This window comes from Canis aureus, chromosome 27 (genome assembly GCF_053574225.1).
Source record: "Canis aureus isolate CA01 chromosome 27, VMU_Caureus_v.1.0, whole genome shotgun sequence".
Classification (NCBI taxonomy): Eukaryota; Metazoa; Chordata; class Mammalia; order Carnivora; family Canidae; genus Canis; species Canis aureus.
In genome coordinates, this window is record NC_135637.1 from 9,814,485 (window position 1) to 9,826,748 (window position 12,264).

The following is a 12,264-nucleotide window of genomic DNA, read 5'->3' on the forward strand; positions in this document are numbered from 1 at the left end:
ATTGGCTCTGTATTCATAGTTATTAAAACTGTGTGATGGGTATATGTATGTGACTTATAGAACGTTCTCTTTACGTTTGTATGATTTTGGAAATTTCTGTATTAACAAAAAAGTCCAGCATAGTGCTATAGAAACTCTGACTTAGGGGATCCCTGGGTGGTGCAGCGGTTTGGCGCCTGCCTTTGGCCCAGGGCGCGATCCTGGAGACCCGGGATCGAATCCCACGTCGGGCTCCCGGTGCATGGAGCCTGCTTCTCCCTCTGCCTGTGTCTCTGCCTCTCTCTCTCTCTCTCTCTCTCTCTCTCTCTGTGTGACTATCATAAATAAATAAAAATTAAAAAAAAAAAAAAAAAAAAGAAACTCTGACTTAACTCTCAAATCTGTAGATTATATTTTGCCCATAAATGTAAGTAGTCGGGATCCCTGGGTGGCGCAGCGGTTTGGCGCCTGCCTTTGGCCCAGGGCGCGATCCTGGAGACCCGGGATCGAATCCCACGTCGGGCTTCCGATGCATGGAGCCTGCTTCTCCCTCTGCCTGTGTCTCTGCCCCTCTCTCTCTGTGACTATCATGAATAAATAAATAAAATCTTTTTTTAAGAAAAAAAATAAATAAATATAAGTAGTCTACATGGTTTTAATTTTTGATAATTTATTATATAATTCAGGAAGCTCTGAAAACATTTTGGAAAATATGTAGATGTAAGATACATGAAACATCATTATAGGGTTAGGATTTTTCACTAGAAAGTCTTTTCTAGTTAGAAACCAGTGTTTAGTATTGGTACAAGCCCTATTGATATACTGTCAAGGGTGCTTATAATCACTGATGGCATTAACAAAGCAACAAAGGAAGATGTTTCTCTCTTCTTCTCCCCCTTTTATTTCTTTCCATTCTCTTTCCCTCCCTCTCTTTTTTCTTTTTTTGTTGTGTTTAAAATGGCTCCCTCATTTACTTCTAAGTTTTTCTAATTACATGCTACTTGCAGTGCCTGGCTGGCTCAGTTGGCACAACATGTGACTTGATCCTCAGGGTTGTGAGTTCAGGCCCCATGTTGGATGTAGAGATTACTTAAAAATAAAATTTTTAAAAAAATTACGTTATTTACTTATTATAAGTAATGGGGAAAATATTTAATAAAGAGTCCATGCTGTTTGTTTATTCATGAGAGACACAGAGAGGCAAAGATCAAGGCAGTGGGAGAAGCAGGCTCCATGCAGGGAGGAGCCCAATGTGGGACTCAATCCTGGGACCGCGGGATCACGACCTGAGCCGAAGGTAGATGCTTGACCGCTGAGCCACCCAGGTGTCCCCCATGCTCTCCCCTTAATCTCCATCTTCCATTCTCACCTGCTGAGGTCACAAATGTTGATAGTCTGAGGGATCCCTGGGTGGTGCAGCGGTTTAGCGCCTGCCTTTGGCTCAGGGCACGATCCTGGAGACCTGGGATCGAATCCCACGTCGGGCTCCTGGTGCATGGAGCCTGCTTCTCCCTCTGCCTGTGTCTCTGCCTCTCTCTTTCTCTCTCTGTGACTATCGTAAATAAATAAAAATTTAAAAAACAAAAAAAAAATGTTGATAGTCTGAACAGGGGCAGCCTGCCACATCTTTTCTCCGTTTTCATCTAAACAAAGAACTTTTCTTTTAAATGTGATTAATATTATTTTAATATTACTTCTGATATCCTGTTCTCATTTAATACCTCCTCCTAGACAGACACTTCCTACAACTTCATAGCTATTGCATTAGCATTTTTTTTTTAACAGTTGCACAGTATTTTGCAGCTGGCTTATACAGCATTTTTTTCCCCATCATTCCTTTATTGGTATTCAAATGGTTTTGATTTGTTTTGGTACCATCTCTAACAATGCTAAAATTTTATGGCTATCCTTTTGTACAGATTTTCCTCCATAAGATTGGTTTCCAAAAGGAGGATTTTTGCCTACACAGTTGTCACCTGCATAATTTACAACAGTTTTGTGCATGTAGCAGAGTACTAGCTAATTTATTAAATGTGTAAATAGGATATAATCATGCTTCCTGTTGGCTCTTTTCTCTTACACCCTTATTCTGTAAGTCTGGGTTAGAGCCTAGACAATAGTATTAAAGAGCTGTATAGGGGCACCTGGATGGCTCAGTTGGTTAAGTATGTGCCTTCAACTCAGGTCATGATCCCAGGCTGCTGGGATTGAGCCCCATATCAGGCTCCCTGCTCAGCAGGGACTCTGCTTCTCTCTCTCCCTTTACTTTTCATCCTGCGCGTGCGGATGCACTCGCTCTTTCTCTATCAAATAAATAAAATCTTTTTATAAAATGCTCTGTAAACTGCCTTCATAGTAACATAATGCAGAACAAGTTAACTGTTTTACGTATTGCTTCTGCAGCACCTTGTCAATATTGGTATTGTTTTGGATGGAAACAAGATTAATAGCTTATTTACACAACTATTTAATCAACTAGTTTATACATTCAAAATTGTTTATATTCTGTAGGTGATAACTGCATAACCAAAGATGTCTACCATCAAAGACTGCTGTTAGAAAAAATACAGTGTGAAGTTTGAGTGCTGTATGATTTCAGAATACCAAAACATCATTTGGGGACTGTGAGTTCCATTTAATTCAGCGAATAGGAACTACAAAAGATATCTTAGACTGTGGGGTTTTTGTGTGTGTGTGTGTGTGTGTGTGTGTGTGTGTTTAAAGATTTTATTGATTCATGAAGTACACACAGAGGCAGAGAAATAGGCAGAGGAAGAAGCAGGCTCCTCACAGGAAGCCCGATGCGGGACTTAATCCCCTGACCCCCAGGATCACGCCCTGAGCCGAAGGCAACACTCAACCGCTGAGCCACCCAGGCGTCCCTCTTAGGCGGTGTTTTAATGCTAGAACTTGATCTACTTTGTTTAGTCAGGTAACAGCTCATTGAGTCATTTGGGCTATAAGGTATTTAAATTTCCTGACAGATGTTCGACAAGGACTGATAGGAGTTGGCCTAATAAATGTAGAAGATCGCTCGGGAATTCTTACTCTAGATAAAGGTAAGAATATGAGTTTTGTATATAGATACAACTATTGCTATATCATTACAGCCCAAGACCATTTTGTTTATGCTTTTGTCAACTTGAAGGTGAAGCTTCAAGTTTGTAGCATTCAATCCCTTTTTCCTGAATGCTCATAAATTCACTCAGGGTGGTTTTGTTATTTAAAAGAGATTAAAAAAAAATAAATAAAAAAAATAAAAGAGATTAATGTTTCTTTTTAAAAAAAATAAATAAAAGAGATTAATGCTGAGTGAAGTCAGTCAGTCGGAGAAGGACAAACATTATATGGTCTCATTCATTTGGGGAATATAAAAAAGTGAAAGGGAATAAAGGGGAAAGGAGAGAAAATGAGTGGGAAATAACACTGACGGTGACAGAACATGAGAGACTCCTAACTCTTGGAAATGAACAAAGGGTGGTGGAAGGGGAGATGGGCGGGGCGTTGGGGTGACTGGGTGACGCACTGAGGGGGTCACTTGATGGGATGAGCACTGGGTGTTATGCTATATGTTGGCAAATTGAACTCCAATAAAAAAAATATACCAAAAAAAATGAAGAACATATGACTCTTGATCTCGGGGTTGTGAGTTTGAGCCCCATGATGTTGGGGAAGAGATTACTTAAATAAGTAAATATTTCAAAAAACAAATAAAGAAATGATATATGAAAAAATAAAAGAGATTAAACCTTTATTCTGTCCCGGTAGCATCAATTCTCAACCCAGGTTGCATAAATGATCAGCTGTGAAGCTTTTAAAAAGTACTGAAACTACAGGTGAGGTTTCAACTTTGGTGATTTCCCATGGTTCCAAAGTTTCTAATTTTGCCGCCAAAGTTGAGTTTCACAGACTTAGAGCATTTAGAACTTTTTATGAGTTAAGATTTCATGTTGGAGGGCATTTTTATGTACTAAATGGTTTTCATACTTTCAGTAAGTGAATTTGAAGTTGCAAAAATTGAATAAAACAACCATCTTTAGCACATGTATGTGGTCATGCTAATTGCTAGAGATAGAAATGGTCAAATTAAAGCTCTGTTCTGGGAGCAGTACAAGATTGTGGTTGTGAGGGAAGACCATGGAGGAGGAAGTGAGACTTGGTTTAATTCCAGGGGTGAGTGGATTTTATTTGCCATTTGAATGCATTAAATCTGTCTTATAATCTTGTCCTTGCAGATTATAACAACATAGGAAAATTCTTAAATAGAATTTTGGGCATGGAAGTGCATCAGCAGAATGCGTTATTTCAGTATTTTGCAGACACACTTACAGCAGTTGTTCAAAATGCCAAAAAAAATGGAAGATATGATATGGGAATTTTAGGTAAGTAGAGAAATTTTGAAAATGTCCTGTTTATTCATAATAAAATATTCTTTTTCCATTCATATGTTGCTTTTTCTTGTTCAAGATCTTGGTTCTGGAGATGAAAAAGTGAGGAAAAGTGATGTTAAGAAGTTTTTGACTCCAGGATATTCCACCTCAGGTCATGTAGAGTTATACACTGTAAGTTCAGGAAATGTGCATGTGTGTGTGACCTCCTGTGATTGGCACTCACAGAAATGAGTATAATTTAAGTTGTATTCTTTCTTTTACAGATTAGTGTAGAGAGGGGAATGTCTTGGGAGGAAGCTACCAAGATTTGGGCTGAGCTGACAGGACCAGATGATGGCTTTTACTTGTCTTTGCAAGTAAGACTTGTCTCCTTGGGATGTTAATTGTTCATATATATAATGCATCATCACTGCCAGCAGTGCAATTGTCTATCCGCTTTGTGCCAGTTTTCCAATTGTGTTTAGCTTTTCTCTGTTTTGATAATTTATCATCAAATTAATAGACATTTTCATTTAATGTATTTTGAGGGGTGTTTATTAGCTGCGAGTTATGGATTATTACATACTCTTAGTTAATTGGACCCCTTTGTTTCATGGTGCGGTGACCTTCTCTAGGCCTATATCAAGAACTACGTTCATTGTTTAGTTCTGTAGGCCTCTAGTACGCTTCATATCTGAAAGATTCATTTTTTAGTTATTGTAAATAATTCTTTAGTATTTGTGGTAAAGCTAAGGAGGAGATGGAAGTATACATACAAATACATTTACACAGAGACATTGGCACATCCACAAATCAATGTATGTGTATATATATAATCATCCATGACCATGGTGCAATATCTTGAATTTTCTTGTTAAAGACTACAGAATTTTTATATCCCCTATTCTGTGATATTTATCTGTGTGTTCTTTCTTCTACAGAAATAATCTTTATTCTCTAATGGCACACAGAATGATGAAATACTACTAATACTATTACCCCAGTGTTCCTGAAAATAATTTTGGGAAAAAAGCATAAACTTTTTTTGCTTTTCCTTCCTCCCTTTCTCCCATTTTGTTGAAACATAGGTGTTTCAACTAATTCTGCATTGTCAGCATATGGTACTTCTGTAGTATGCTTTTCTTTCAATGCTTAATCTTAGCTCTGTAGGTAATTAATTTACATTTAGTTCATTTAGTTCACCTCTCACTAGTCCTTTGGTTACATCACTAATCGTTTTGGGTTTTTTGTTGTTTTGTTTTTTTAAGATTTTATTTACTTATTCATGAGAAAGAGAGAGGCAGAGGGGGAGAAGCAGGCTCCATGCAGGGAGCCCGATGCAGGACTCGATCCCGAGACTCCAGGATCATACCCTGGGCCGAAGGCAGGCACTAAACCGCTGAGCCACCCAGGGATCCTCTGTTGTTTTTTTAAAGATTTTATTTATTCATGAAAAACAGAGACAGAGGCAGAGACACAGGGAGAGGGAGAAGCAGGCTTCCCCCAAGGAACCCAATATGGAACTTGATCCCGGGATCATGCCCTGAGCCAAAGGCAAACGCTCAACCACTGAGCCACCCAGGCATCGCCATCTCTAATCATTTTGTTTGAAGTCTGTTCTGAATCCTCAAGAAGAGTGTGTTGGGAGCATTACTTCCTGAGGTTGGTTGTTTTTAAATTTATTTTTGAGAGAGAGTAAAAGCATATGTGCCCACCTGCACCCTGAGCAGGAGAGGGAGAGAGGATCTCAGACTCCCCGCTGAGCACGGAACCCAATGCGTGGCTCAATCCCCGGACCCTGAAATTATGGCTTGAAATGAAGTCAGACACTTAACTGACTGAGGTATCCTGGTGCCCCAGTGCTTCATTTTTGTGACTGAATAGTGTTCCATTGTGTGTGTGTGTGTATCCACCCCATTTTTTTTATTTGCCATATTTGTGAAGAGAACAACTGTATATAAAGACCAGGTTCAAGATGTAACTGCATAAAAGATGCCAGAGGCAGGGTGAGACCATAAATAAGCTATCTAGAGCAAGTGTCCCCAAATTTTTTCTATAAAGGGTCAGATAGTAAATACTCTAGGTTTTGTAGTCCATGTCTAGTTTCTGCTGACTATTCTTTTTTATTTTTATTTTTTTCCTTCCTTTTCCCTTCCTTCACCCCTCTCCCTCCCTCCCACTTTTCTTAAGCTTAGGAGCCTCTGCCCAATTTGGTCACAGTCATGATTTTACAGGTCCCTGATCCAAGAGCAAAGCTCTCAAACTAAATGTCTCCTAATTAAGTTATTTTTTAAAAAAATCTTATTGAGGGGTACCTGAGTGATTCAGTAGGTTGTGTGTCTGACTCTTGGTTTCAGCTCAGGTCATGATCTCAGGGTCATGAGATCGAGCCCCATCTTGCTTTGCACTCAGTACAGTCTGCTTAAGATTTTCTCCCTCTCGAGATTCCTGGGTGGCTCAGGAGTTGAACATCTGCCTTTGGCTCAGATAGTGATCCCAGGGTCCTGGGATCGAGTTCAGCATTGGGCTCCCTGCAGAGAGCGTCGTTCTCCCTCTGCCTACGTCTCTGCTTTTGTGTCTCTCTCATGAATAAATAAATGAAATCTTTAAAAAAAAAAAAAAAAAAAGATTCTCTCCCTTTGCCCCTCTCCCAGCTTGCTTGCACACATGCTCCCTCTCTGTCTCCAAAATAAGTAAAATCTTAAAAAAAAAATCTTGAGATTTTTATATTTGTAGATTCACATGAAGTTATGAGAGGTGATTACAGAGTAAGTCCTGTACACCTATATCACCAGTGGTAACATTTTAGAAAACTATAGTATCATATCAAAACCAGCATTATAGGGATCCCTGGGTGGCGCAGCGGTTTGGCGCCTGCCTTTGGCCCAGGGCGCGATCCTGGAGACCCGGGATCGAGTCCCACGTCGGGCTCCCGGTGCATGGAGCCTGCTTCTCCCTCTGCCTATGTCTCTGCCTCTCTCTCTCTCTCTCTCTCTCTCTCTGTGTGACTATCATAAATAAATGAAAAAAAAAATTAAAAAAAAATAAAAAATAAAAAAACCAGCATTATATCACTGTTACATAATTCACCAGATTTTATTCAGATTTCTCCCTTACATGGGATTGTGATTGGTGCAGATTAAGGTCTTGTTTATTGGTTTCTTTTACTCCAAATTATTGCCAGAATTTACAACTGGTAGATTTTGTGGAAAGTGCTGATCCTCACCTTCCTTTGAGTGAAAGGATGTGATAATATTGGCCCTGTTTTCCTTTATGTATGGCAGAGGTGGTTGGATATGAGGAGAGGCAGCCTTGGAGGGGGCGTTCTTCCAGAAAGGTGCGGGTATTTTTTTTTTTTTCTTTTTTTAAGGTGCGGGTATTTATCTTTGAAACTCCACAAAAATAAGTGGACATGCTTGATAATGTTTATCATGTGTTAACATTAGGAAGACCGTGTTGGAATTACTTTTATTTCTACTGTCATGTGATTTATTTTGTAATTATAATGAATTACCTTGACACTGTGTATCCACCCCATTTTTTTTTATTAAAAAAAAAAGAGCTCACTGTTACATGCTTTTTAAAACACCGTCCTCTATAATAATTTTACTGAATGTTTCACATCAAGTGATAAAACACGTAAAATGTAATTTTTACCTTATGGTTTCATTGACTTTGTAGTAATTACCTAAATTATGTTTCAAATCACTTGAAACTAGTAAAAGAAAGAATCTTTAATATCCGTGAAAAGTAAAATACTAAGTTGTTTTTTTTTATTATCAGTGTAAGAATTACCTTAATATAAAAAGTTGGTAGCTCAGCGATCAATTTGTTTTGTAGAGGAAGTGGCAAAGTATCTTTACTTTGAAACTTTTCATTTTCCTTCAGTTTTGCTCCAGACATGATTGCTTAGAAATTGTTCACCATTCTTTAAAGGAGATACTAGGGGATCCCTAGGTGGCTCAGTGGTTTAACACCTGCCTTTGGCCTAGGCATGATCCTGGAGTTCTAGGATCGAGTCCCACATTGGGCTCCCTGCATGGAGCCTGCTTCTCCTTCTACCTGCGTCTCTGCCTCTCTCTCTCTCTCTCTCTCTCTCTCTCTCTCTCTCTTCACTCTCTCTCTCTCTCTGTCTCTCATGAATAAATAAATAAAATCTTTAAAAATAAATAAATAAATATAAAGGAGATATTAATTTTCCTTGAGCTTAACGGGCCTTTTAATAACTTCCTCCTCTTAGTATTTCTGCCATAAGTCCAACTTTAAAAAAATATATATGTAAGTTCCATTATTTGTCTGATGCATCCATTTCTTCCACTTCTACATACATATTTATGTATTATTTGCCCAGCATTTTGGCTTTTTCCTGTCATAGCTTTACTGTTTACAGATCATGTGACATCTCACCTCACTTTTAATGGCAACCATAAGGAGACAGCCCTGATGGATTACATGAGTGCAGGGACCTGCTGGTTATCAAAATCATTATCTTGTTTCATTGTAGCTCAATGTTTCATTGTAACTTCAAGAAGAGGAACATTTTTTTTTTTTTTTTTTTTTACAATTTATTAGGAAAAATTTTACATAGAGAGGTAAAAGGATTTTCCTTGGGACTCCTGGATGGCTCCAGCGGTTGAGTGTCTTCCTTTGGCTCAGGGTGTGATCTTGGGGTCGTTTTTTGTTTTTTGTTTTTTTTTTTGATCTTGGGGTCTTCTAAGTATTTTGGCCCGCAACATATGTATTCATTGTACCTCAGAATTAGGATCCAAGAGCCTTTGTTTGGGTGAGGCCTTGTAAAACTCAAGGAGATGAGCAACTGCCATACTTCTTAGCTGCCATACTTCTTAGTTACGGATTCATGTGCTGACTGGGCATTACAAGTCTTTCAAAGAATTGTGTTTGCTAATGTGATGCTACAAACATGAAGTTTATCGTAAAGTGTGCAGCTCAAATCTTTATACTTTCTCACTTTTTTTTTTTTTTTACTAGATAAGGAACAACAAGAAAACTGCCATCTTAGTTAAAGAAGTGAACCCTAAAAAGAAGCTTTTCTTAGTTTATAGACCAAATACTGGGAAACAGCTCAAATTAGAAATTTATGCTGATCTAAAAAAGAAATATAAGAAGGTATTTTTTCATTTGTACTTTATACTATCTATGAATACTTGTTTTATAATATATTGAAACTATATTTAGGAGAGCTATGTGTGCATATACAAAATTATTTGGTCGATTTTTCCTATTTGGTTACTGGAAAATTGTTTTTTGAAAACATGTTGTCAGTTTTTTTTACATTAACATCCCAGTCGTAATGTATCAACCATTAAGAAGCTTGTAAGATGACTATTTCAAACAGCTTGTGTTGTCAGTAAATGAAACTTGCAGTACTAACTACACAAATTAGACCTGCCGTATTTATATTTTGCAATGATTTATAGAAAAACAGTGAGTGACTGCATTTTTTAACATTACTATTAAATTTTAGTATTACCCTATATTACTATTCTTCCTACCCAGTTTCACTTGTAAACAATTATAATTAAACTAGCTATTTGAAACATTGTGTGGGAGGAACCTAACCACAGAATTTTTTATGAATGGTATTTAAATACAGCCAATAGCAAGGGCAAGATTTTCTGTATCGAGATGATTATAAGTTGGTTTTAGAGACCATAAGAAGGCAACCAGTTTGTTTAAAACAATACTATTTCAATGGAATTTTTGTCTTATTTTCACAGGTAGTCTCAGATGATGCCCTGATCCACTGGTTAGATCAGTATAATTCATCTGCAGATACTTGTACTCATGCTTATTGGTTAGTATTTTTATGTTTCTCACCATATTTTCCAAAATGTAATCAAGATTTAATTTAAATACACCTTCTCCCTTTAGCTGTCTGTCTAAGTCTGTGAATAGTTTATCTACTGTTAGGTGTCATTCCTTTAGTCAGAAACACTTGTATGTTTGTGGACCATACACTCTAGGTGTTCTTCACTAATGTTTTGTTACTTTCAACCAACTGTTGTCTGCCAATGTGGACTTGACTGTCATTCTTCTTAAGACTTTTTCTCCTCTTCTTCCTTCCCTTCCTTTATTTTTTTCCCCTTCTTTTTTTATTTATTTTGTTCCCCTTCTTTAAAGAAAAACTTTACTAGTGTCCCAAATCAGCTTCATTTTTAAGGGTTAGGGAACTTGTAGGAAACTAAGAAAAAAAATTAAAAATTAAAAAATAATAATAAACTAAGGGTTGCTTACAGCACCAGAAAACGGTGTTGTTGAGCCTGGGAACTGATCCTGCTATGCTACTAGGTTGGCTGGAGGGGTGTTCTTTCAAGTCACTACGTAATAAATACCTCTTATAATGTTCTTTTCAGGGCCTTATATGGGTCTCACTGTTTTCTTATCCATTAGACAGTCAATAGGGTATTCAGCCCATCTTATGAAAAGGAATATAGAATATAGATGAGTTTTTAGCTAGGTTTTATTTAGACACAGGTAGATAAGTTTGATATGAGCAATGATTTGTTTTCATTTTGAGAGGAAATTCGTGCTTTTGGAAATTAAGAAAAGCTTTCAAGATAAAATATTTTTAAAGTTAAAAGGGCCTCTCTAAAACATTTGCTTTGAGTATTAGCAAGAAGGGTGCTCAATACTGTGTGTTCTCCTAAATTACTATTCGAAAGATAATTTTATTGAAGAATTGTGTAAATTTTAACCGTAAACCATGTTTTCCTTTTTACAGTTTTTTAAAAATTTACTGGTTTTATTATTTTGGTTTGCCAAGGCCTTTCCCAGTTACCTGACTTAGAATATGTTGTTTAATACTTTAGAGGGAACTGGCAGAATTATTTTATAAACTGGCATGAATATAGTAAACTATTGGATGTTAAAATGACAGACCCTTTAACTGGATATCAGAACCAGTAAGTCATCCCTTTTGCATAAGGGAGTTGAGCCCCAGAAATTGTATTTTCTAAAATCTTAGAAATTTTTAAAAATCGGCAATGATACCTTAAATTGGAAAGTATAATCCAATATGTCAAAAGATTGTAATCTAAGAAATTGTCAGTAAAGAAAGGAAAATAATGCTAGGACATTTTCCACTGAAATGTAGGTAGACTTTGTGAGCTTTTAAAGTGTGTGTGTGTGTGTGTATGTATACATATATATTTTCCCCCTTATCTATCCTAGGCGTGGCAACTGCAAAAAGGCCAGCTTGGGATTAGTTTGTGAAATAGGTCTTCGTTGCCGCACATACTATGTATTATGTGGCTCCGTGCTGAGTGTCTGGACAAAAGTTGAGGGTGTTCTAGCATCTGTCAGTGGCACAAATGTGAAGATGCAGATAGTTCGGCTAAGGACAGAGGATGGACAGCGGATTGTAGGTAAGTCTAAGTTTTGAGGGTTTGAGCAGAAAAAAAAACAGATTTTTTTTTTTTATCCTTCTTAGAATCTGGATACCTATTCCAGTAGTGGAATAGAGCTTGCTTTATATCTTCTTAAAGGATTAAATGGAAGTTAAGCCTTTGAATGGACATTCTTTATTCTGGCTGAAGTTATGATGTCATTTTATGCTGCTCTTAAGTTGTTCTTGCTCCCCTTCCTCACTGTTGCTGTCTGTGCAGCCTCCCTGGTGTAGACACTAAGCCCAGTCTCTTGCCCAGGATTCCCTGAATATTGCCATTTTTATACGCTTTGAGACAACTCAAGACTGGAACTAACGTTACTGGGCACAGAGGCTAGCCTGGAGTTTTGCAGAGCATAGGCAGACCAGGCTAGCTGCACCCACCATTCACTCACAAGGCTTTACAGGGAGCCATTCAGTCATTGCACTTTCCCTGCTGCTTCATGTTTGCTTCATTTGCCACAATCTTTTTTATCATGGTTTGCAGATTGGCAGCCTGTGGGCCCAAGT

The 12,264-nt window shown here is 37.7% G+C and overlaps 1 protein-coding gene across 3 annotated transcripts in view; it reads left to right on the forward strand.

Moving 5' to 3' along the window:
- SBNO1 (strawberry notch homolog 1) overlaps positions 1 to 12,264 on the forward strand; it is a 62,051-nt gene that overhangs the window by 42,305 nt on the left and 7,482 nt on the right. For all 3 annotated transcript variants that reach the window (XM_077875344.1, XM_077875346.1, XM_077875345.1), the window contains exons 25-31: positions 2,964 to 3,038; positions 4,215 to 4,361; positions 4,447 to 4,541; positions 4,634 to 4,726; positions 9,339 to 9,476; positions 10,088 to 10,164; positions 11,541 to 11,734. In XM_077875344.1, coding sequence (XP_077731470.1) covers positions 2,964 to 3,038; positions 4,215 to 4,361; positions 4,447 to 4,541; positions 4,634 to 4,726; positions 9,339 to 9,476; positions 10,088 to 10,164; positions 11,541 to 11,734 — 819 coding nt within the window. The remainder of the gene's footprint in view (positions 1 to 2,963; positions 3,039 to 4,214; positions 4,362 to 4,446; positions 4,542 to 4,633; positions 4,727 to 9,338; positions 9,477 to 10,087; positions 10,165 to 11,540; positions 11,735 to 12,264) is intronic.